This window comes from Pezoporus wallicus, unplaced genomic scaffold (assembly GCF_028554395.1).
Source record: "Pezoporus wallicus isolate ANWC-B61680 ecotype Strahan unplaced genomic scaffold, APGP_CSIRO_Pwel_v1 contig_227, whole genome shotgun sequence".
Taxonomy (NCBI): Eukaryota; Metazoa; Chordata; class Aves; order Psittaciformes; family Psittacidae; genus Pezoporus; species Pezoporus wallicus.
The window spans coordinates 4,809,946-4,837,128 of NW_026635704.1; the positions used below are offsets into that span (position 1 = coordinate 4,809,946).

Sequence of the window (27,183 nt, forward strand, 5' to 3'; positions counted from 1 at the left end):
ATCCATCCCATGTGAAAACTTGAACTTCTCATGAAGCACCAGGGTATTAAAAGAGAGTTTGATCTTTTTGTGTGTGCTGAGCATTTCAAAGTGCTGCATCTCAACTCAAATGAAAACTCCAGTGTGTATTGTGCTGAAATAGGAGACAAGGTTAAGCAAATTCTAAGCCGATGAACAATTTCTTTGCATGAATCACTTCTGTGAATTGTCATGGAGATACAGCCACTTGGCCTGTAGGAGACAGACACATTTATCAGCATTAGCAGTATAATGGAAGGCAGGCTTTGAAAGATGATCTCTTGAGACAGCAGGTTTTATCATTGTTGGTAGGCCATGTGGACATATGTGCAAGTATCTATGGAAACTTCATTTCAGTCTCTGGAGCACCACTATCTTTCACAAGCACTGTTTTGTTATAACTCCTAATAATGGCAAACAAATCCAGAAGCAAACATGACTGACTTTAATTGTTCAGCCAGATGAGGCTATTAAAAAAAAGAAATAAAAATTTTACAAAACTAATTATGGCTCAGCAATCTGAGGCAATGATTTGATTTCTACAGCACATTGGGATCAGTGTCTTTTGCGTTACCTAGATTTATTTTGCTTCATTCTACTTAGAGATATACTACTCGTATCTTAATTTCAGCTATTAATAACTAAACAGCTACAGAAGAAATTGGTTGAATACTTCTGAATTCCATCAGCTTTCTTACTGGTTCTGCTGGGTGCAGGTTGGGATTTTAATATAGTAAATAGTAAAATAATTCTCTTAAAAGGTAATAACATGAGTGAGGTAAACAATAGCCAAAGTGTCTGTTAATATGTGGGTTTCAGGAGTCAAACACAGCTGCAATCAGTTTATCAGTTGACTGACAAAAATTCTGGTCATCTTGTTTCTGGCACCAGAAATGAGAGTTTTCTATGAATATCATCAAGGTGTATATAACTGATTAGAAGCAGAGCCTCTAGAAGATGGGCTTTCTTTCCTCTCTATTGTCTGCTCACATACATACACCACCTATTCACACATGTATTTGCAAATTGCTTTTCTCTTTATGACTTGGAATTGCAAATTAAGTATCAGATTAAAACCTGGCAAAACACCATGCAGCCTCCACTGGAGTCACTCTGAATCTTGGTTGCTCTGGCTGGATAAGGCTGTATGATTAAAGCATCTTCTTTGCTCAGGGTTGCACAGCACCTGAGCTCTGTTTTTCCTGTCATCGAGAATCAGTTTATCCCCAGCTGCAGGCTCTGCTTTTAGGGAAATACAAGGATCACAGGGAAAGTTACAGCCAGACCAGTGCTGCATGTCAGAGCTCACAGGTGGGGTGATCCTTCCAGTTTATTTATTTACCTGTTAATAGCTTGGAAATAATGATATCTGACATTTTCCTTATTCTGTCTTTGTAATCCAACATTCTTCCCTGTGCTTCTTTGGCTGCAAGCGCCCAGCCATCAGTGGCACTAGCTGGAAGCTCGCAGCTCCCTGGCTGGACCACTGCCCATGGGGAAGGGCCAGCCTGCCCGCAGATCTCACCCCAGCTGGGAGCACTAGGGGGCAGCTCCCCCCCCGGGGTCAGGGAGCAGTCCAGCCTGACACCCACTGCATTTCAAATAGTATAAATAACAGTCACCCAGGCACACTTTGGACTCAGCATTTTGAAGCTTTGAAGAAAAGGGAAAGGCTTTGCTGGGTTTGGGCTCAGGGCCCCAGTGTTTTTGCTCAGCATCACTGCACGACTCAATGCATCTGCAGAATTAGCATGTTATCAGGGCAGGACAAAATGACTGTTCTTAAAACAGCTCTACTTTATTGCTAGGTTTCATCTATGAAAAAAAAGGACCACATTTGTAGATTTTTTTTTTTTTTTTTTTTGCAAGAGCTGAAACAAATGAGATTTCTTTCATTGAGCAAACACAAGCTTCATACAACACAACAGAGCTGATGGAGGTTAATCTCGCCTACTAAATATCAATCCCATCTGGAAAGGTGAGAAAGCTCTAAATCTTCCCTGCTTCTCTGCCAGGGACCATAACTACTGAAAATCCCATTCCCTGGACAGCTTTTTTTTCCAAAGGAAAAGAATGGTCACGAGAAATTTATCAGCCAGATCTAAGCATGCCAGAAGGGTAGGACTCCAACCTTCATGCATCTGTCCCTCAGAAACTTTATGTACAGAAATATCAGTGATTTCTTGATCAGTCGAAACAAAGCAGGAACAGCAAGAAAGCGAGACACCCACACAGGCAAGAAGAGTTTTGACACATTAGGCAAAATAAGCAGAGGCCAAATCACCAAAAATAAGAATAGTTCATTATTAGTTAAATCAAAAATGTAAAGAAAGGGGGGAGGAGGGGAGGGAGAGAATAGTCTTTCTGTCTTTTTGGAAGAACAAGAGGCTCAAATCTTAGGGGCTAAATAAGGGCTATGGTAGCATGACTGTATTACACATCCAGTATGTGGATGCTTTCCTGAAAAACGTATGTGGGGCAGGCCATACAGAAGGAAAAGAAAGAATGACAGTGCAAAAATGTTCTATCAGTCATGGTGCTTGTCATGGACTTTAAGAGACTGTTAAGGATAAATGGGAATTAATGACTACTGATAGTGATTATTTGCATGCAATAGCACCATGCTCTGCATAGCACTTCACAGGGATGTTAATGCAGATTTAAAAAAAAAACAAAAAAGAAAAAAATCCAGATCCCTCTCTGCAGAGCCTGCAGTCTAATTTAGACAAATGTAGAACGTGGAGATAAGGAAACGAAACTCAAAGGAAAGAACTTAAAGTGATTCTGCAATGTAAATGATGTGATGAGAATGAAGAGCTGATCAAAAATTCCCAAATATGATATTTCTTTTCTGGCAAGGAGACACAAAGATAGAGTGAGACCAATGCCATCTCCTCTACCACCACCACCGGCTCAAAGGAGCTGCCAGGCAGAAGATGGGCAAGCGGTATTGGGGTTGCAAGTCTGACGACAGGGCAGTACGACCAGCACCCAAGCATCTGGCTGAGTGCCAGCATTCCTACCTTGCGCTGGAGAACCACTTTTCTTTGTGTTTTGGCTGGTGCCTGGTACTTTCCAAGAAGCTCCGTTTTGCAATTCTGCTGAATAAAAACTTTTCCTTCAGTACTGCTAGAGGTGGGTAAGCGCTACTACGAATTCTGCTTTTACACAGCTTCAAGACAATCGATTTCACAGGTATTTTTTACTTGGTGTGCCCTGCAGTGGGTGCGATGTTCCAGCTAATATTCATGATGAACTAGCTCTCAGTAAGTAAAAACACCAGTCTTGCCATATGCTGCACATATCTGTGAGTATGAGGATGCACAGAACCTAAGTTTGTGGTTACGTCTCACAAAACATTTAATGGGGATCTGAACTTATGTTAGGTACTTAGGGTTAGGCTGTTGCTAAAGAGTAGCACTTTGAACCTCCCAGGCTGTGTCTGTACCTATCCTTTTAGGCCATGCCTCAGGACCTGGCAGCTGTTTGAACACCAGCTTGGGCACTTGCTGTGGTGCACTCTGGTCTCAACCAGCATATGCCTCTAATTGGATACCAGGGTTTGGAGACAGCTCTGAGTAACACCTGAGAGTTGGGAGATAGCTGGGACATGCACCTATAAGCTGGGCCATGTCAATATATATAGTATTGTTTCTCAGACTTTCCTACCCTAAAGACTTGCTGAAGAAAACTGCTACCTTGCATAGTGCTGTTGCACCCGCAAACTACAATGTGTGTATACAGCATAAAGGTTGGTTTTTTTTCCCTAGGTGGTTTCCTGGACCATTTCCCCATGTTGTGAATGGTACAGAGCTGACCCATGGTTACTTGGCTAATTTTGTGAAGTCATTTTTAGGGCTTTCCACAGCAAACTACAGCTGCTTTTAATGCCTGGATTTGGGCGGAGAAAGCAAACACAAGGAATCCATTCCCTCTGCACTGCTCTATATTTCCAGGAATGAGTAAAGGAAGGACAGTGCCGCCCACAAACCCCAGTGGACACAACCGTGCCTTCATGTAGATTCATCTGCAATCTGCATGTGTGTGGGCATATATATATATATATTTCATCCATCTATTTTACAGACTTGCAGAAACATAAACTCTCTGACCTGACTGACAACTTACTTCAACAATTCTCCATTGCAGGTGCTGCAGGAAATGCTGCCCAGGGCCCCATTTTAAGGTCTGATTAAGCCAGGGCCCCATTTTAAGGTCTGATTAAGCTTAGCTATAAGCTAAGTGAGGAAGCTCAGTCTGCTGTGTCCCAGGAAAGCAAGCTGCAGCCTCCGGTCACCCTAAGCCCCATGTGTGTCCACTCAGCTGTCCGCTCTACCCACTGAAGCGCAACCTATTGTCATTATTTATTAAGGTTATTATTACAAATCAATGGATTTGAAGACTCCATCGACTCAGAGACAGCCCGCAGGTCTCGGCTGTGTACACTCAGCCTGCTGAGAGGCAGCAGGGGAGGTGCAACCTTTCTCTAAGGAAGGCACAATGTCAGTCTTGGCTCCTTTCCCAGCAAGAAGAAACACTATCGCCATCTCTCCGGCTATAAACAGTAACCATACGGGTGCCGGGAAAAGCTTTAACTCCTACAGTCAGCACAAAAAGCAGAGGAAACTGGGCAGACCACTTTCCTGAGAAGGATCAGCCTCCGGGATTTCAATAAAATGGGTGTGCAAAGTGAGGCTGAGTGAGCAGCTTCGGCTCTGTCGTGTGTCCTAGCTTGGGGGAGCGCAAGTTCATGTGCTGCCCCTCAACACCAGAGACATCAAACCCCAGGCTGCGACATGAGTTCATGAGGTGCCGTTGCTGTGTGTGAACTGCATTCCTGGCCAAGATGCTGATTAGCACAAACTCTTTGGCACCGCATGTAAATTTATTTAGTCCCTAAGCTGTGATTCAATTACTTTGTGAGGCAAGGTGATTTTCTCTTCTGGTAGAAAACTGCAGCCTGAATCTGTGGATACAAGCACAGGAGCCTGAGAAACTGCATATGTTTAGAGATCACACTTGTGTCCTAAATTGCTTCTACATTATCTCTGGGAGGTCTCAGTAGATTAAGGCCTAATTACACTCTAGTTAATGTGCCTGATGGCCCTGTCAACACCCGTAAAAAGAAATTCTGAGTTTTATCATGTGATTTTGCTCAAAATCTCACATTCATGAAAACCATACCTGGGTAAAGGCCTTTTTTTCTTTGTGCATTTCTCTGCTGCCTCTTCTCTTCAGGGAACTCTGCAACAGAAGCAATGCTGAGTTATTGATAAGCAAAACACAAAGCTGCAAGGTTGGGAGGGTTCACCATGATAAAACTGATTTAGGAGAAAGCAAGAATATTTTCCTGAGCAGCTGGGGGATTTGATTTTTTGTAATAATCACTAAAATCCCAGGATGATCAGCGCCTTGTCAGTGAATTTTTCAATGCATGAAATTTCCCATCAAAGGGCAAAGAGAACAAAATCAGTTGAAAGTTCACAGAGGAAAAAACCCGCCCTCTTTTCTTCTCTGGACCACCACAATTTTTTGGCAAAGCTTTCCTTTTGCATGGGGCAATGATTTATGTTTGATTAATCTAGGGCAGAGCTCCAAGCATGTTACTCACAGTGGATGTGAAACACATTGTGGAAACCTCAGAGGAAAGCAACCCCCCGAAAAAAGGGAAGGATATGCCCTTTTTAAACTACGTGGTGTAACATTACTGGTTAATCCATGCTAGCAAATGTACTGAGGAGCCCAGATAAAGGTGATTCTCCGGGTATTTCTGAATTTAAGTTATAAGTTCAATTTGATTGGCTTTGCAATTCTTTATATCCCTTTACAAGCAGTTTTTTGAGACATGGAAATGATGTCATCACCACTGCTTGGTTTTCAGAAACCTCTTAGCACTAAAATGGAAAAGCACAGTTTTCCTGAGAACTGGAAGGTGGAGCACCACAAAGACTTTACCAGTGTCTGCACTGACTTCTTGTCTTGGGATGAAGTTCATACCAGTGTGAGCTGTGTCTATTCAGAAAAGGCATAAACTTGACTTTCATAGGTTGAAGTATCAGAGAGGAATGATAGATATCACACAAAAAAAAGTGGGAAGCTAGAAACTGCAGAGTCATTTGAATTCAAAGCTGGCTGTACTGCTTTGTCTGTGGCCAGAGCCAGCAATCACCCTGACATTGTGGCCTCTTTTATTTATTTCTTCAGTTTATATTTGCTCTGCACAGACAATCTCCAGATGAGGTGAAGCCCAGGCCATCATGGGCTTGTCCACAGCGTGTGTCCCCTCCGGCCCATTTGATGGAGAAGCGTGCCTGGCCCAGGACCAGCTCCCATATCCAATGGGCTAAATCCCAGCCTCTGTAACACACACTAACCCAGCACTGCAAAACATGAGCCCAGCAAAGAGGAAGGGAAAGCAGGGAGAGGCATCCTGTTAATTAGCTAAGTCCAGTCTCGTGCCTGGCTGTCAGTTGCAGAAAACATGACGTGAGCTCAGGGATGGGAGCACACACCCTAAGCAAATCCTAACCAAAAGCTTTCCATGGATTTGTGGTTTCCGACTGTTAAGCTATGCAGCTACTGCAAATTATAATTATTGCACACTAAGACAAATCTCTCCTTCTGCTCTTTGTTATACACAGTTAAGTAGTTAAAACCCATTCATACATGGCACCATATGCCCAAGACATACTACAGTTTATTTTTGCTAATCTGCTCTCTGCTTTAATCCAGTGATTTTCTATAACTAATGAAGCTGAGTAAGAGAAATGTTTTTTTTTCTGGATACTGAAACAGTTTAATGAAAAAAAAAAAAAAGACTTCAAACACTAAAAACATCACATGAATCACAGAATCCTATGAAAACCTGTTACATAAGCTTAGCCAGGATAAACAGTTACTGTTTTCTCTTTTTTTTTAAATGTGGTGTTATTCTGGAAGCAGACATGCAACTGAAAGCAGTCACCAGTCAGCAGCATCATGCCCCTCTGTGCAAGAATGGTCACTATGTTTGAAGAGATAGGGGGCATAGCCCTGGCCCTCATCTTCACTGCTTTTCCATGTGACTTCAAGCAAGACCAGCTTGAGCAAAAGGAGGCTGTCCGGTTACTGCATTTAATTTGTAAGCCCTTAGAGTCAGGGATGAGACTACTAATTTCTGCAGAGGCCTCAAAGCACAATTGTAGCAAACAGCTACCAGTCATGCTAGAAATGCAAAACACGGTGCCAAATCCTAAAAACCTCTTGCTCTTACCTACAGGTTAAAGGTTACATATAGACACATCCGACTTGAGAAGGGGATATAAATACATCGGTTGCATTGTGCAAGAGAAAGCAATAAAGCCTTTGCTCTATTGTACAGCATAAGGGAAAGGGAATTAAAATTTAGGTAGGAGACATGGGTCACAGACTGAGAAACAGGCAGGTAGTGATCTAGTTTTGGAAGCTGCAAGGTCTATTCCTCACTGAAAAACCTGATTTCACAGACTGAGACTAAAAAGTTTGTAACATATTGCCATAAATAGGGTGTTGCTGTAAGCATTTTCACACTGTCCTGTTTGGATTTGCGTAAGAACAACCTTGTGATCAGTGCTCGGCTGGGAGATTGTTTTGTATTTCCATAAGACAGAGACTCAACCTTAGGCTGAGTCTGTCCTTGGTGTAAGAAATAGAATGGAATATTTACCTCTGGGGACTACCAGTGTATTACAGGGAGAAACCTCACAGCCTCTAGTCAGTGGAGGACTAGAAACACAGGCATAGCAACAAGAGGTTGCTTGGCCAAAACCCTCTAAGCCCTATATAAGAGCAAGGAAAGATCTCCATCTCACCACTGTGGGACCAGGCTGCACATGTATATGAAACACCAACCGACATACCAGATATTCTGGTTGGACTAAAGGCAGAGGGTGCAACTGCAAAAAGAAGCAGGTAGAATGTGCTAAAAGCTCAAATGATTTAAAATGTAAAATGGTGCAACAAAGGAGTATTTTTATTTGAGATACAGATTGGCATCACAAGCTGATATGAATTCATGCTATAAGAAACATTTCTATACTACTTTTTATAGCCAAGAGACCAACCAGAGATGGCCCTCTATCAAAAAGTCTTTCAATGATGGATGGTTAAGCAAGGTTTTATTAGTCCTTTGTTTAACCTACTCTGTAAGGAAAGAGATTACTTGCTGGGTATTTTCTACCTCTACAGTTTCACTGCAATTTGTCACCGTACTTCTTGGCTACCAAGGAGATCTAATATATGGGGTAACAAATTGCCCAGTGTTTTAAAAGCTAAATTTCCCAAAAGATTATTAGATGTAGCGACTACAATAATAACAGCAGGAAGAGACACAATTATTTTCCTTTCCCTAGGAGCTTAGCATTGGCAGGAAGAGATAATTTGTGTCTTTTTGTGAATTCCACTTTTAAAAGGTCTAAGAAGTCCTGCAAACTGACAAGTGAGAGCGAGACCACCCACACGGAGAACAGCAAGCGGGAATCAGTGCACTGGAATTAGAGACTGATCAAGACACGGTAATAAAGTTTGAGTTAAAAGCAATCATACATGTAAATACATGATATGCCCCAAGTTTTCATACTGAGGTAAGTGCTGAGTAGGATGAGAATAGAGCTGTGGACAGGCAGCAGTGAAGAAGGACTTGGAAAATAAGAAGAGAGGACCAGAGTCTCTTAACAGCTGCCAGCCTGTCACTTTATTCACTGCTATTAAGAGAAGCAAGTAATTTTTGGTGCATTCTGGCATTTGCAGGCAAGCGTGGGCTTGCTATCATATGCACATCAAACTAAACCTGCAAAATGAAGTAGTCAGCCATTGAAGTGGCAATGCCTGCAACTTAGAAACAGAGAGGCTGGCTTGAAAAGTCTATCCCTGAGGGCAATTTCTATCACTGTGATGTGAGGAATTATGCACAGCATCACTTGGGTTTATAAGATGCATAAATAGTGTTCTGTGCACACCAATGGCTTGCTACAGATTGCTTTGAAATGGATGATCACAAGTTTCACTTGCATTCATTAGAAAATATTGTTGGTGAGAGATCTAACACTACTTAGAAAAAAAAGGTAGGCTCAAGGGAGCAAATCCACTTGCTCTAAATACAGCGGTAGGTGAAGCAGACTGCTTTCAGATTACAGGTATCTGCAAGGCTAATAGCATCAGATTTACACACTGTCATTTCTACATAAGAGGTAACTTCCTCCTAACTGCTGAACACCCTCATGGTCAAGAATGAACAAAACATCCAGAGACCATAATCTCTGCCCCATGGTACATGACTCATTGGGAGATCTTGCCGATGGACCAACTCTTTCATAGCAGCTACTCTCCAAGAAACACGAGTGATTTAAGTGAAGGTAATACTGCTTGGCATGAATGTGAATCAGAAGAAAACCAGATCCACTTGTAACAGATGGTCAGAAGGTGGATTTATCCCCAAGTGATGTAAACCAGTGTTCATTAACTGCATTGTTAATTACTGCTCAGGAATGCCTCACTGCAAGCGTTTTCCAGGCACTGTGCAGGACCACATGGGAAGATTATGGCAGAGGATGAAAAAAGCAGGGGATCTCTGTGCTTCGCCTCCACACACCAGCTCCACTGGCCACTTCTTGCAGTTTCCCACTCAACTTTTTGCAGCTTTGGACTTGCCAGACCTTGACATTGAGGGGGTGCATGATTCCCCTTGGTCTCACTGCTTCACCGATAGCCCCACTGGTAGATAAAGAAAAAAACCTTGTGCAGAGCTCTGTCACTCTCAGACATGACCAGGACCTGTTTTTTTAGGAGGGGCACCTTTCAGCTATCACAAGAAGTAACGGGTTCAAACTTAAACAGGGGAAGTTTAAGTTCTTTAAGAAGAAGTTCTTTAAAGAAGAAGTTCTTTACTGTGAAGGTGGTGAGGTACTGGAATGGGTTGCCCAAAGAAGCGGTAAATGCTCCATCCATGGCAGTGTTGAAGGCCAGGTCAGACAGAGCCTTGGGCGGCATGGTTTAGTGTGAGGTGTCCCTGCCCATGGCACAGGGGTTGGAACTAGGTCATCTTAAGGTCCTTTCCAACCCAAACCATTCTGTGATTCTACTGCAGCTCTCTGAAATCTTCTTCCTGGTACTGTTACCTGCTCATGTGGTGAAACAGAAGCATTTCCCATTTCTGTAGCAACATACCTTTTTAAGTAATAGGACAGACTTGCTTTCCGTTCTTTCTTAAGGCCTGAAGTGTCTCTAAATTCCAAGTAACCAAGTAAAATTTTGCTTTGTTGCTATCCCATGCTTTTGTATTACAACGGCTACACAGTGAATGTGCAGTGAGTTTTTTCCACGTGGACTTTCATGTGTATCTACGGGATGGTTAATGGAAATGGAAAACACAATGAAATTCTAATTTCTTTTCAACTGCTGTAGGCCCTTGAAAAAGATATCTCACTGAGCCCTGATAAAGCTGGGTTTGACGCAAATGATCTATATCTGCATTCATTCCCATGTGTGTTTCGCTTACTAGAAACCTCTAAACACTGCGATATTCATCATTCACATGACCTAGCAAAGCAAGTCATGTCTGAAATATCATAAGCATTACAGGTCAGGATAAAAGCCATCCCTTGAGTAAAAAAGCAGCAAAGCACACTAGCTTTCAGCACCAGCTTAAATTTCCCTAACGCTGCATTACTCTATTGTGCTAAGCTTATGAATAGGGGCTTTGGAGGAGCCTCTTTCTTTTGCCTCTTACTACTAACACACACCACTGTCTGTCTCTCACGGCTTCCTAGTGCCCTTCGCCTGCAGACTGATACTGTTGTGATATTAGGTGGCTTGGTGTTTACAAATAACCTGCTGTGACAGGTCTGGGAGCGTGCTGTGGGGAGGGCAGCAGCAGGGCTGCACCTGGTGTCTGAAGTTCTCAGGTGGATGTGAGACAGCTGAGCCAGGTCTGCATTCAGCTCACAAAACACCATGTCACTTAATATTTGGTCAGTGAAGGTTGACAAGAGGACCTGAAAGCAATATGATAATTCATATTAATATGATATTGAGTAAATAATTATAGTAATAAATGGTAAAAATTTACATCCCAGTGATGTAATAGTTGTTATTAACATAATAAGTGAAATCCTGTGACAGACACCTGAGATTCTATACTCTAAGAGTTCTATCACTGATCTATGCCGTGCTTCTGTCCAAACACTTTTCTTGGTAAATTCTTAGATTTATTAAAATGTATTTTTAAAGTCCCTGTCTGTCTCGTTTTGTTAAGATCCAAATTACATCACGTGTCACAATATATAAAGAAAATTATAACACTAGGACCAGACTTTCCTTTTTTATTTTGGGTTCTATTTCAGGTGAAGAAAACCAGAAGGAAGCAATGTAGATCACTATAGACAATGCTGCTTCTCCCCCTCTGGCTAACACCAGTGCTGTGATGCTGATGTGTCAGGAGCAAATGTGTCTCTCCAACCCTTGTCACCCCTGCATTTGCATAGCTATTAAACATGAGTCCCCCATGCTGTGCCTGTCCCTTAACCCCCACATCACACGCTGACAACCCTCTGCTGTGGCACCACCTCACTTCCAGCCCCTGCGCCAGAGGAGGAAACCACAGCTGTGCATCACTGCACTCCTGCCAGACAGGAGCAGCAGCAACCTGCAGCAGGGGGTTACTGCCAGGCCTCTACTTCTCTGTCTCCCACCATATTATGCCCGTAATGCCCATGGTAAGGTATGCTAGCTGGACTACTCTCCCTGTTGGCACAGGAGGCAGGAGCAGCACCCCAAATTCCCTTGCATCAGCTGAGCTGCAGCCACTGAGCAGCAGCCTGCTCCTTGTCCCTGCAAATGGGCTGGGAGCCACCCCAGCTTGCACCCCCTTTTGGAAAGAGCTTGTTCAAGAGCCATATCTAATCTGAATGGTATGTGCTGCACTGACACCGCCTGAGCCCTGTAATTACCTCATTAGTGTTACACCGTAGCAGACAGCCCATGAAAAATGTGCCAGGCACTATATACACAGAGAAACAGACCTGTCCTGAAATGGCTTGCCAACAAGAATAGTACTCATCCTCAGCCACAAAACCCTATGCAATGATACAGGCCCAGGCATAGCTTCAGCATGCTGAGAGAGAAATAGTGTCCCTCTATTGCTGGGAGTGCAGGCACACAGCCCCGCAGCCAGTGGTGCCGGCTGGGGCTCTCTTCTCCATCTCTCTTGACAAAACCGGGGTTGCAAAACTCCTGGAGAACACAAACAACTTTTATGACTGTTTTAAGCCTTTTTGTGCTCTTGTGACAACACTTACTGCAGCAACCTGGGCAAACTAGACAACCGCTAGGGAAAGCAAACCCTTGGAAACAGCCCCTGACATATCTGCTCTTCCATCTAACTCCCACACCACATTGCTCGGCATCCCCCCAATGCTAAATGCAGACTGCCTGAAAACAGAGGTTAACTGCCCTCCCCATCTCTTCTCCCTGAAAAAATGCTTTAAAACCCAAATCATTTCTGAGGGACTGCAGCAAGTGTACTGCTGTCATGTCACAGTTGGGAGCTGCTGGTGAGCAACTGGCCAGGGCTGGCTTTACAAAATAGGACTGCAGGCCAGGTAGGGCTCAGAGAAGGGATTAGGAGTTTACATTCCAAAGGAAGATGATATAAGAGCATTTTCTGCTGATCAATGCACACCCAGCCAGGCATTTCCTGTAGCAGAGGTAATCTACTACAGGCATAAATGATGGTGTTTGGGTTTTTTTTCCTTCAGAAGACTAAGAAGGTGATACATGCACAGGGATGGATACCTCATCTTCAGTTGCAGAGACGGAGCTTGCTCTGCCACTAAAAGCATTTAGAGAGCAGTGCTACATAACTGGTGGTCCCAGTACCAGAACAGCCTTCAGCACACTGGAGAAACTGGAGAGTTTGACAGTGATGGGCTGAAGCAGAGCTAGACATGATTTGGACAGCGGTGGCAAAGGAGAGGAGGGCTGTTGAGCCCACCCCCGAGCTCATACTAGGTCAGGAGGTTACTGTAGCAATTTATGGCGCTGGGAGAGGAAGAAAACACACAGCTCTGCAATCTCTGTAACTCACACAGTACAGATGTAAAGAGCAAATTCATAGCATCTAAAAACCCCAGATATTTTTGGAAGTCTTTTTGAAGAGGAAGGTATTCAGAACTGCACAACATCTGTGCTTTCTGCGCTAACAGATCAACAGCTACAGGACTGTTTTTCATGTTGGGGACAGAAATAAATATTTTCTTTGAGCAGACAACTATAAGCACAAGAATACTCAATCTCTCTGGATTAGAGCAACCTGCGGTTTCTATAAAGCATTAAATGAAATTCTAAAGAAGCAGAGAGATTAAAGGCCAGCTGCAATGATCCCCAATGAACATGTTCCAGATAGCCTTTGTAATCCTTGGTTGACCATCTATTATTTCACAATTTTAAGGACACTGTACTCTGAAAATGGGGTTTACAAAAATAGAGCTAAAAGACAGCAAATTCACACTTCAGTAGCTTCAACCTCAGAGAGCTGCTACCTTTTCCTATATGTCATTTAGTGCACACAGCCATTTACCGATAGGTGATGGGTCAGCCCCAAGACATCCACATTCAGCAAATCATGGGAGTCACAGTTCAAGCACAAATAAAGTTAGTTCTGCTACAATGAAGAAAGCCATCAATTATAGGAATTAAATTCAAGCCACAGCCTAACACTTGTAATTAAGAAACAGTGAAGGTCAGGCCAGGGCAAGGCACAGGTGAGAAAGGGACAGAACTCCTTCAAGCACACCAGCCCCATGGTGAGCTGTAACAAACAATGCTCCAGAAGCAGCAATGCAATGTCCAGCCACTTTCCCAACACATTCTGTGGGGCAAGAGCTATCCTTATGGGAGAAAAGTGCTAAGCTACCTATGAGCCCCACTGCCGCTGGAAATGGCCAGGAGGGAAAGCAATTGTTAGGAGAGAGTGTGATTGCAAAAGCTGCATTTCCTCAATAAAGCCAGCCTACAGAGATGTGTCTGCAGCAAGCCTGTAAATAGAAAATGAAAAATTCTATGTGATGGATATAGTTTGACAAAGATGTGCTTGGAAAGGGGTATGACAAGCCCAAGCAAGAACACAGCGCTTTAAACACTAAAATTGAAAACACACAGAATATAAAGGCACAAGAGATGTTAACAGCAAAATATTTCTGTATGAAGCATGTACCTGAGGAGATGATTTGGGCGGGTGTTTGGGTTATCCTTAACCATTTTGCCTGCTCCTGGGGCTGGGCCACGACTGCCTGGGAATCCATTCCCACTGCTTTCAGGGAGCTGTGGTGACCCTGTAAGTGTGCAGGGGCTGTACGCTCTTGTGCTGCTTTGAAGCCTAAATGACCAGCTTGCAGCTCCTTGCTGAAGTTCATGGTCACTGCCTCCGGATACGGAGGGATGCTCGGACTCTAAGGACCAAAGCTCAAAATGAAAGGTATTGTGTATTACTGGGTCTTAGGTGGGGGAGGGAGACCCTAGAGAGGAGCTTCATGCTCTCAAGCCTTTTAGAGTAGCTCTTAGAGATGGTTGAAAGCATGGGCTGAGATAATGGTTCTTGGTCTGCTCTGTAGCTCCTGGGAAGGACAGACGGCTTTCCCATCCCTCGGTGTTAGAGCTCACCACCCCAAGCCTCCCCACTGCAGTGCTTCAGTACTTTGGGCACGGGTTTCTGGGGCGGTGATGGTGCTCAGAACCTGCTGAAAGGAGGTATTCACAGCTTCAACTTTGTAAGTATTCATATCTCTCACTTTGCATCCTATTTGAGTCCTAACTTTGCAACAGCAGTTAGACCCCAAACTAAAATAAAATCATTATGCTCAATAACAGCCAATGTTTCCATTCCCCTGTGTGGGGTGAGCTGCACACACACAGCCAGGGCTGGTTTTCAGTAACTTCTGCATAAGAAACCTTGTACTCCCCAGGAGCTAGAGGACCTATGGGAGCAGTGCAGGAAGGTCACTACAGCCATAATCAGTCCTGACCCAAAGCAGCAAGCAGGAAGGGATCATCTACGCACTGCATTAGGCTGCTTGGGAAACTTCTCCTCTACCATTTCCTAACCTCTCAAGTGACTGAATTTGTAACCCTAGTCACATTGTATGCAGTATTTTTATTATGATAATAAATGAAGACTGACAGCAGTTGTGTTTGATGGCTTTCTCTCGAAGGCTATAAAATCATGCCCTTTTCTTTGTACTTTTATATACCTGCTACAGAGTATGTGTTTTGCTGAGAATATATACAGCTCATCAATGAAGTGGCAAAACCCCACCCCAGCTACCTGGATTGTGCTGCTGCACATCCAGTCCCAAATACAGAATAAAATACAAAAAAGGTGAGCAGCATTGCCAACTTCACAAGTCCCTGAAAGCTGATGCCAGTCAGTGTTCTTCAGCTGCAATCACGCATCAAAACACATAAATTACAGGGAAGAGCTTACTGATCCCACTTGCACAGCTTGTTGATGCTGCTGCCTAGTACAAGAGGTATCTGAAGATGACTTGAGAATCAGCTTCTGAAAAATTGTTTTTAGACAGTAATTCCAAAGCCCTTCTCATCTCTGGGTACCTCTCATTCCAAAGTACATCAGAACAGGAACATCTTTATGTGCTTTGTATTTGATTTGCCTACTCCAAAGAACCTCTTCATACGTGGAAAGTTTGCAAAGCACTCAGGAAGAGCAAAGCAGTAATGGCATTCTCCTGCTGGGGACTGCAGGTTGGGAAAACGTTTGGAAAAGTTGCTTTTCATCATACTTCTTGACCAAAAAGAAAAGAAGGCACTTTTTTATCTATAAATCAGCATATGAAGTACAGGGATTTAACTATATACAAATGGCTAAATACCAGATACCACCTTGGAATATAATTCCATGTACCAAAATCACACCAATCTCCATTTTTTAATGATTAAAAAAAAATTTAAAAAACCTCCCAATTTCATTAACTTCAGTGAGGTTTGGATAAAAGCCTTAGGAGTCAAGGGCTCTCATTATGTTCTCTGAAACAGAAGTTTGTAGGAGACTGGATACAGGGGTTGCTGCAAAGAGGTATCTAATAGTCACTAATCCATGACTACTGTTCTGCTGTGATTAAAAAGAAGGCAGCAGGGATGCCTGATGAAAGACTGTGATTGGGTCATATCCTGAAGTCATACCAAGTCTGCCAGGCAAGAATACAAATCTAGGATTACTTTGGGAAGCCTGAAGAAACAGCAAGTGCAGATTTGTTAGGGGACTTGACAAACCTTCACCTCCTTTCTCTGACCAGCAAAACAAAGAGGGGAAAGAAAAGGGAAAAACCTCAACAATCTAGTTAAACATTCTTCCTCTACCACTAGTTAAGGTAAGGCTTCCCAGAAAGCAGTTACTGTCCTGGCAATAACAAAATGAAAGCGTCTGAGCTACATCAGTGGATGTGCTTTTGACACAAAACATGGCAACTAACAGCAGAATAGGCTTTATCCCAGCCTGGGTGCAGATGATTAATGACTATGAATAATATGTATGCATTAGAGTGAATAATGAGAGCTCAGTGGAAGGACTGCCAGAGACCTGCTATTTTTTTAGATCATTATATCTCAGATGACAGAAACTATTACAATGAGGAAATTAATGCACTTTTCATTTGGCTAATTAAAACATGAAAACTACTTCTCTCTACCACTTAATTCATTGCTCAGTCTTTCTTTGTGCGTCCTCAGTCACCTGGAAAAAGCAGCTCCTTGCAGGTAAGCTGTTTCTTAGCTGACGGCTCACCCTATCTCAAGGGGTGCTACAGTGTCAGGGCTTAAAATAAGGGCAGGAATAGCTGCCTGAGGGATTGCCACAGCAAAAGAACCGCATAATTTCAGTTCCTGGTGGTCCTAAAGCAGGTGTGCTGTGGTCACTACCTGGGTGTATGCTCTGTCCACTGATCAATAAAGGAGGGACTGATCTTCTAATGCAGCTGCTGATCAGACACTAAAGTTTCATGTGATCACAGTTTTTATAGAGGCCATAATAAAATATGCATTTCTGTTCTATTCACAGAAATTTTGGTGTGGGTTTTCTTTTTTGCTTGTTTGACAAGCTTGAAGTCCCCAGACCATTTTGGCAGTTATTTTCTAAGATCCTGACAGTCTTGATGCCTAAAACAGTAGGAGGAAGAAAGCAAATAAAATCACCAGCAATGAGCAGCAGGTCTCAACCAAGACATCACTTCCAACCCTTGCTTTCCCTTTCCTTTCCTCACTGCCCTACCTTGCCAGGCTCCCAGGAGACCTCAAGGGAGCTCTGAGGTAAGCTCTGGATAAACAGAAATGGAGAAACATCCACTTTTTCTCCCAGTAAATCTCTGAAGTGTGGCAAAGCTCAGGTCTCCCTCTCCAGACACTGATTTTCCCACACTTTTTGCAGTGGTTTGCCTCTAAATGCACAGCAGGAGATGCAATGCATGTGCCCTTAACACCAAAGGAGCCTCACACATGTATATTGAGGCTTTTTTTTTCTAAGAGATCTTTGTGGTATGCTTTTGGCATGTTACTACTACACACAGCATATGAGGAAGAGGCTGGACCCCACAGATTAGGATGGTTGAGCAAGGATTGAAAGCCCTCAGAGATACACAGTATCTCTTTGAAAAAGAAACCCTGCAAAAAAAAAAAAAAAAAAAAAAAAGAAAAAGGCAGGAAAAAAGTGTGCAGCATACACCAACAGCCTGGAAAATACTGGCTGTTCAGCACTTGGATATCTGCAAATTCATTAAAGGGACGTGAAGTTATAAAACTGAAAACAAAAAGAGTTCAGTGAAACTTAGAAACCTTCACCACGTGCTCATGTGCTCTCTCATACAGATGTGCACATACACATGAGCATGCATCCTTCCATACTATTTCTCCATCAGCCAGCATCATTACAGCCAGGCACATAGTGCTATCCCTCTCCCGTACACACACGTACATCCCTGCGCTACTTGTCTCACCAGTGTCAATGCCAGAAAAGCTCTTTCTGGCCACCCCGAATGCCCTGAACAACACCCGATTTCCTAATTTTCTCTTTATTTTGCATATAACTGAAGTATGAATTTCTGAGGTGTTTTCATTTACATGAGAAAACTGGAGAAACCTCTTTGTGCCCCAGAAGGAGACAAAGAAACTTGAAGCAAAAGTAGATCTAGAATTAGGCAAAATAAAACTCTAATTGAGATAATTATTTTTAATTACTTGGAACTGAAACTCATTTGGATGAGTCCTCTTCAGACTTTGCCTATTTATTTCCCTAACCATCAACATAAAAATGGCAGGTTTTCATCAAATAGTCTACCCTTATAACAAAAACTAAAGCAAAAGCTGGTTGCAGCCTTAATCTAAGAGGCATAGATTATTAATTTTATTTGAACATATATGCTGAAATCTCGTCCCACTTTTTGGATAATAAAACTACTCATACCTTAGGAATAGCAAATGATTGATTCTGATTGGTGCTTAAAAAGATACTTCTTGGTTTTAACCTCACTTTCTTGTCACTGAGCCCTGTACAGCATTATGTACACTCTGTATCACTTGTTGCTATGATTCCAGCAATGCCCTGCAGACACTGCAAAATGAACTAAGTAGGCTTTATGGGTCTTCCAAATGATTCAGCAGGGATTCTCTTTAAAAATAAAACTTTCTGAACACCATTCAGCACTACTGAGACATAAAATAAAAAACTTTATACCTCCAGAAAAGAAAAAAATAATATTAAAAAAAAACCAAACAAAATGAAAATTAAATAACCATTTTTATTTCTGTAGAGCAAAGGGACTCAGTAGTAGTCACAGCTGTTCAGGCTCCAAAGTTGTGCTGCATGTACTGACGTGAGTGGTTCATTATTAGTCATGCAAGGCATCCACTTGTCTCCCATCAGTATGAACTCTGAAATCACAGCCCTATTATGGGCAGGCCGCATATTTATGCACACTTGTCAGATTTCACACGGCTCCTCTGAATGACATGCTCTCCTCCAGCCCTGCTTTTCTTCTCCTTAGGCTCTTTTATCTTTCCTCTGCCCTCTAACTTCTATGTAGCTTTTGACAATAAGTGTGAATTGAACCAGGGAGCCTCACTGCAAACTCACTTGTAAGACTACAGTTCTTACAAGGAATGCTGGACATATTCAACAAGACCCTGGGCTGAAATATTCAGTCACACAATAAACTTGCAATAGAAGGATGCTCGCTGGCCAACACTAAAGAGCTGAGCCCAGGGTAAGAGCTGAGAGAATAGAAGACTTAAAACTTTGCAATTACTGTCTGCAAACAGTCTGCTGAAAATACTCCAGGCTACCAGCTGATGGTAGTTCCACTGAATATTTTTAAAAGCAGTTTTGACAAGCTTTCCTGCAAACTAACTGCTCATCCTTCTAATTTTTTCTGGAAATAGTATTCACCATAGAAGCCTGGGGACTCTTATTTTCCTACGAATAATGAGGCTTTGATACCAAAAGCGTTGGAGACTGGAAGCAATGCCAGGTATTCGTACACATTGCGTGGAAGGCACAATGTCCCTACCACTGCTATTGCATTAACACATACCCAGTGCACAACAGCACTTCTGGACATATTTCATAGCAAGAAACTACATGGGGTCTAATGCGTGGATAATCTGCAGAAGCAGTATTTTCCTTTCAGCTGGATTTTAACAATGAATGCAAATGGGTATAGGCTTTTATAATCTGAATGTTTCTATTCAAATCTTCTGAGTCAAAAGCCTTTTTATCTCAGCCACTGATCATAAAACCTAAAACCCGACCAGTCCTTTTCTGAATCAATATTCTGAGTACAACAGTGCAATAACGTCACCTAAGGGGTTACAGGTTTTATAACATGATCGCTCTTACATTTTTACTTGGCTATTTCAGTCTTCTTCTAAAATGAAAACAGAATAGCCTTAATGTAGAACAACCTGCAGCTTTGAGGTGTTCCGCAGGATACTAGCTTGGTAGTATACTGTCAGACTGCTCCCAGATTAGAGATAGGCTGGTATTGTCAGCTCTTCTGGCAAATTTTCAATTTTGCAATTTTGTTTCCTTATGATCCTATTGTTTCTTTCCTATCTGTCAATGTTTCACCACAGAGAGATTAGCTGAAATCTCAGGCTCCATTGAAGCCTCTTTGTTCTCTCCCACATGACGCATTAGCGGCACATTGCAGTACCCCAAACAAAAAGGGATAGCTGGCATCTAAGTGGCCCAGAGCCCACAACGCTGATGCAAATTTCTCCAAACCATGAGTTTTAAACTTCATTATACTTGGATGTTTGTGCATATGTTCCTGGATCTTTGCACATAGCTGTAAAAAGTTGCTAACTGAAGAAAAGCAATATTGTTTTTTCTCTCCTTCCCCACACTTTGATATTTATGATGAAAACAAACCCTAAAATATGTAGACTTCCTTGCAGAGCCTTGAAGAGGCTGCACGGTCATCAGAATCCCAAAGTTCAGCTGTGAAAGGTCAGGCAGACACATAGAAAAAGGATGAAAAATGTCCTGGGACTGTGCCCACTTTGGAGCAGAACAAGCAGATTATTCTGCAAGAGAGGTCATAATTTCCATTTCTCTACAGCACTATTTCTACCCCGTACAGATAGACAGCCAAAGCAGCAGATGCAAGCATGGATGTGGTAAATGAGAATGTTGAGCTCTGGTTTAACACCGATTTTTGTATCACCTAATTTCTAGACTGCAGTTTGCCCACGGATGTACCTCACAGGATTGTTGCGAGGCATAAATCTTTGAAAGAATTAATCTTTAAATCTGTGTTTTAAAAAGATCTGCATATTATATGTAGAATAACAGCTATAGTTAAGGTCACCTGACTGCTTTCCAGGCAATAGGAATTAAAAGATCAGCTGATAGCTGTCATGTAATTATCTTACACTGCATTTAGAAAAAACTCTATTATCCTGGGGTAAAATCTGTGCATAATTTGGCAGAATTTAAAAAGGAGACAGGTGTTGCAAAAAAATATACCTCACATGATTTCACAGTTACACAAATAACAGTCATAATTTATTCTTTGATTCCCTTTGATGTTCCCCCACATTGCAAACACATATGCCATTGCATGTTAAGGTAGCTAGCCTGGCAATGAGCCAAATTCAGTATTGGTGTTAATAAGTGCAACCTGGCATAATCCAGCCATTACGCAGCTCCTGCCAACAGAAATGAAGTTGATTCAAAGGTCTGTCAAACCAGGAATGTGCCAGTCTTACACCTTTATGGCTCCCCTTATGCGCACAGTTCTGCTCCTCTATGCAATTCTATACTGCTGTCTTCTTGAATGCGAAGCATTAAATCAAGGACAAAAAGTAAAAAATGCAGTATAGATAAGAAGTTCCCCACAAAACACAACGGCCAAGCTTATAGCTTTGAAGAGCCACTTCTCTGCGGCAGTCCTGTGGTCAGAGGTGTTAAGATCTTCCTGTTTTAAGCTCTGACAAAAGACAACCTTTCAGAAGAGAAGTACGGTGAGTTCAGTAAAAGAAGCTGCTGCTGGTATGAAGACTCATGCAGAGAAACAGGCATGCCATCGTGAGGGGAGGCAGGAGCATGTTCTGCTTTGGAGTTTTTTCCCAAGTCACTTCTATTAGTCGCTACCAGTGGCTTTCCAAGAGCTCATGGGGTTCAAATTCCAGTAGAACAGGATACAGAAGTTAGGACTGCCTTATCCCTGCCCCACAAGTGGTTCTTCCCTTCATTTGGAAATGGATACATGGGAAAGATCTAGCCCAGGAAAGAAAAGTGCTATGGTCTGGAAACCCACATTTGGAAAGACCCCAAGATGAGATCAGTTGTAAGGTCAATGTAGTTACAAAACCAAAAGCAATGAAGGACTTCTGTAAGTGGAGAGAACGGCATGACAGCAGTGAGAACTATCTGGCAGTAACAGACAATAACACTTTAAACAGATTTGTACTGTACAAAAAGCAGGTTTTGTACAGAAGTAGCACTCTCACCAACAATGGAATGAAGCTGTGAGCAGTGAAGTTCAGACTGGTCATCAGAAAAAGGCTCTTCACTGTGAGGGTGTTCGGTCACCCAAACAGGCTCATGTGAAAGTGGTCATGCTACCAAGCCTGTCAGAGTTCAGGGAGCATCTGGATGACACTGAGTCATATGATTTAGTTTTGGGTAGTCCTGTGAGGAGCAGGGAGTTGGACTCAGTGATCCTTATGGCTCCCTTTCAACTCAAGGTATTATATGATTCTATAATTCTAACAATTAATGAGGCTACTTGAAGGTTGCCCCAGCTGCTGCTTGATCTAGTCCATCACTAAACTCCCTCTTCTGTGTCCTACCAGTTCTTCCAAGCTACATCTGGAAAAGCAAGGGAGCATGTTAATCATGTCATTTGGTAGGGAAATGCACAGTCCTGGGTCTCTGCAAATGCCTTTAATCTCCACATCACAAGGACAGCAAAACACTCTTCCATTTTATCTGCAGACCAAAGTCCCATGCTGGCCTGGGCCCTCTAAACTCTTGCTGGATTCCCAGGGGACTTCTGCCCAAGAGATGTTTGATTAATCCCCACCCATCTGACAGAAGGTCATCAGCCCACTCCATGCTCTCCTGAACACTGTGCAATCACAGGATTCAATTTAAAGCTTCTAAGGACCAGCAAGCAGCTCCTCAGACACTGATCTACCAAACAGTAGGGCACTTAGCTATAGAATAAAGGAAAAGCAAGAGAGGGCATTTCAGGAGTCTATTGCTAATGAGCAAACCATCTGTCTGTCTTCTTTGTGAAAACTGGCTATTTATTCTGACATTTCCTTTTTCCCCAAACAGTTTTTCTGCTGATGACCTTACTATTTTAAAGTAATGCAATCTAATTTTAGTGCTAGCACTTATCAGATAATTTTTTTTAAAGCAATAAAAATAACTGTAGCTCTCTTAGCAAATGGAAAAATAAAAATGCATCCTGCACATGAGATAGAAAATGTGCGAACTATCCAAACTATAATGCCCCACCATAAATAAGTGTCACTGGTGATAATTACTCTCATTATTAAGAAAGACAACCATGGCCACAGCTGTGAAACGAGTGACCAATACTGAATTCTTCATATAGGATCATTCTTCCATCACAAATTGAAAAAGACGCTGAATACAAATTAGAAAAAAACAAAGGGAAGTCTCACTGGCAGCAAAAGCTTATCATAAATACATAAACTGGGATGGACTCTCCCTGGTCTGCCTTACCCAGTTTGTGTCTCTCAAAGGAATGCATTAATTTCAGGACAACAGACTGTCCTTGAATGCCTGTATTTATGATCACCACTTTAGCAGAAACGTAAGAAGAGGATACAGAGAATCATTAAGGTGTCTACCCATCTTCCAGTACTATGTCTGCTGCAGACACCACCAGCTGCTTCAGAGAAATAGGTAAGAAGCCTGATGGTATGTTAATAGGGATAATCTGCCCAGCAACGAAATCTTCCCCTTATTCTTACCAGCTATAGACTAGTTTCAGACCACAAATATGAAGTTTTGTAGTCCCTTCACGACTTTCCTTCAGATTTTTTTGGCCTGTTTTCAAGCAGCGCTATTACAGTCCTAAATCTGAGCAGCTAGGCAATGCCTATGCACCATGCAAAGAGAATGTTCTAAAATGTAAAAAAAAACAGAGTACAAGAAATTGCACAATGAGGCCTGATTCATGTGAGTGATTATTTTTGGATCTATTGTCCCTTTGATCTGTTGTCTCAAATCGGCAAGAACGGCCCAACTCAGACCTGAGAAGCGAAGCCAGGGAAGGATGTTTCTTTGGATGGGAAGGTAGATCTTGATTGTTTCTCTCCATCAACCTTCTGATATTCATTTTAATCTCATCTGAGCCTGTGTATGGTTTTATGTCAAGCAGTAAATGAAGAATGATGCATCTGGACTCACAGTTGGACTTTGGTGAGGCAAGCATTCATCCCACATCAACATTTTGCTAAGGAGTTTTGTCATCATCAATGGCATTTTCTGACACTTAAACTGAAGTTCAGTTTGCCAAACTTATGGAGAGAAAGGAGAGATATATGGAGAAGGGACTGACACATCCTGCTGCCATAAAGATTTCACAAGAATGTACTGGTCTTACTACATGTGGCCCCTCTTTCTCCAGCCTGATGCCTTCCCCCTCATGCTTTGAGACATCAGTGACATGCAATGAAAAGAGGCGCAATGAGCCTTGAACTAGTATCAACCTAACATCTTTGGGATGCAAACCTGCTGTCAGGGATAAACAGCAACACTAAATAACGTTAAAATGTACAAATCAAGGTGGTACAAGAGCTACATCTCTTTTAGTAAGCTACGTTTAATGAGTGCAGTCCCACATAGCAGGAAGCTGGATCAGACCCCTGCATTAAGAGAAAGAAGTTGGTCACACCTGGTTTGTACAGTGTGTTACCTAGTGTGCTAAACAGTGCGCGAAAGCAATGCACAAAGTCAATAGTAACCAAATTTAATTTTGATCAAGCAACAAAAACCACACAAACAGGAACTCCTAAGAGCAACCAAACTGACATAAGTTGCTCTTCTGATGGTGAGTAAAGCTGAAGTGACTCTTGCTTATCTAGTGGGTTATCACCTTGAGTACATCCACTTGTCTCTAAAGACACTGTGGACAACTGCTCCAAGCAAAGCTGCTTCAGTAGAAAGGGACTTCAAAAACATGCTGTTAGCATTCATCTGCTCCTCATTACTCCAACTGAATACTAAGTTTGAAGAGATCTCGAAAAATATACTTCCTACACAGATATTTTTTCCTCATTACTGTCTCTCTAAATACTGAAAACGCAGCTGAAGGTGTGAACAGCTGCAATACAAGAAGCTACAAATATGCTACTTATGCAGTAGCAATGCTGGAATAACCAGAGCACAGTGCTACACTTTTTTGCAAAAGGAGGAGTTTTGAGAGTGAGCTGGTAGAGCAGATTTTCCTGCTCCTCTAAGAAAAGCGAGTACTCTGGGGCATGTGTTCATCAACTGACAGGACATATATTTCTGGTTTTACAATCTAGTAGAAGAGGATAAAGACCTAAAACCTTCACAATAACCCAGAGTATGTCTTGGCAGCTCTATTCAAAGTTGGTCCCTCTGGGAAAATCAAATAACATGACAATTTAAATATTTTATTTCATTAAAGGATAAGCCCCAGTAATATTGATGGCAATGTGGCCTGGGAGCAGGAAGGTCTCAAGACAGCCTAGTTACCCACCAGCATCCACTGCCAGATTGCTGATTTTATTTAGTCTCAGACTGACTGACCCAAGAATACCAAGGCTATCGTTATAAAAAAGCTACACCTCCAGAAATGGAAAAAAATAAAGAATGAGGGTGTAAGGCTTTATCACAATAAGCATAAGAACCTGGAAAGGATCAGAGGAATGATAGGTGGAGGAATCCAAGTAACCTAATCAGTGAAATCAGATCATGATGAGTGTTCCATCAAAGAAGATCAAGTTGTTGTCCCTGGAGTGAAATCCATGAAGTGCTAAGGGGAAGAAAATGTCTTCCTTGACTGCCATGCAAAATATGGGAGTTACTGCCCAAAGGGGCACAGGGCTTATTATGGGATGTAGGGGAAAGCAAATCTGGGGGTGGTGGCGTAAAACCTATCCAGTTGGCAGTTTGTCACTTTAAGAAGATGAAATACCATATTTTGCAGATCCACTTGGTTACAGTGGGAAAAAAAAAAACAACAACGTTTAGGGAGAGAGATGGTGTGACTATTATTTACAATTATTTTCTTTTTCTGCTTAGCATTGCTTATATATCTCCACAGATGTCAAAGTGACAAAGTCATAATGTGCACTATGGCTGTATGTTCTACATGCCCTACATCTGCATATTTTATCTAAAGGGTTAAATAAGACAGCATAGATAATTTCACTTATCCATTACAGTCTTTACTAGCTGTGTTCAATTTCACTTAAGCATCTTATTATAACATTAATAGACTGTTAGGTTCACCTGCTCTGTGCTCACACTGAGCAAAAAACCGTGTCACGTAAGTTTCCAGGAATGAAAATTCACTCAAAGAAAAAGGATGAAGGCCACTATTATACACAATGAATGGGAATCACATGCTTGTTCCCAAAACTGGAAATCCTATTCTGAAGTTTCTGATGTTCTGGACAGGAACTCAACACAATCTCCTAAGTTTACCTCAAGTCATGAATGCCAGCTTACAGAGGGAGTGTGAGTCAAGAATTGTTCCAATGGGTTAAGAAGATGCATGACTTCAAAAGACTAATTAAATCCCTCTTCACATAATTCACCAATATAGTCAGAATATAGGGAATCACAAGGACTTTACCTACTCTGTCCCGAGTTTAAGCTTTCAACACAGGCCACTCAGTGTGAATGAAGACGTAGATTCTCGACCTCTGTGCACGGTGACTAGGTAATGTGACTTACCCCTCACTGCTCCTCAGAGGCATCCCTGCTATCAAAAGGTACCCTAAGACTAGCAACATATACAGTCCTCAACAGCAACATGGCAGGAGTACACATCACTGGCCTTATGCAGAACTGCAGTTAAAACTTCAGAACACCCTCATTTTTAAGCTTTGCCGGTATTCACACAGAAACTAGAAAGTACCGAGGGTCAGGAGAAGCAGACTTAAAATAATAGCGATGATGTATATAATCACACTTTGGTAAACCCCTGTGTCTAGTAGCTGAGAGACTTCTGGAGGCAAGTGAGAGCCTGCACCAGCTAGAAGCAGCTATTGGGTCTTTCCATCCAAGCGCGTATGATGTCTCCTGCACATAAGAAAGGGCTGCACCATGCATCTCTCTACATTGTGCTACTCAGCTGGTCAAAGTGAAATGCACCTTGTGTTTTCACAAGCACAGTACATGCTTCTGGCTTGGATTTGTATGTTTCGGCTCTTTTGAGACACAGGCCTCCTTGAGTTAGCCATGAATTCTGGGAACAGCACAAGAAGTTACCTAAACTGCAGCTGCTGATCTTAATGTATTTGAGATATACACAACATTCTGGAAAACGTCTGGAACAACCCCTACCAGAATGTAAACCGCAACTGAATCAAAGACAGAAAACAGGGTGTTTTTAGATCTCATTGCCACTGTGC

The 27,183-nt window shown here is 42.3% G+C and overlaps 1 protein-coding gene across 9 annotated transcripts in view; it reads right to left on the reverse strand.

Moving 5' to 3' along the window:
• The window catches only part of MTCL1 (microtubule crosslinking factor 1), a 107,526-nt gene that overhangs the window by 46,662 nt on the left and 33,681 nt on the right, over nucleotides 1-27,183 (reverse strand). For 5 of the 9 annotated variants that reach the window (XM_057397481.1, XM_057397488.1, XM_057397485.1 and 2 more), the window contains exons 4-5: nucleotides 5,203-5,262; nucleotides 3,042-3,119 (exon numbers count right to left, since the gene is read on the reverse strand). In XM_057397481.1, the coding sequence (XP_057253464.1) occupies nucleotides 3,042-3,119; nucleotides 5,203-5,262 (138 nt within the window). The remainder of the gene's footprint in view (nucleotides 1-3,041; nucleotides 3,120-5,202; nucleotides 5,263-27,183) is intronic. The other 4 variants (XM_057397483.1, XM_057397487.1, XM_057397489.1 and 1 more) reach the window with 2 other exon arrangements.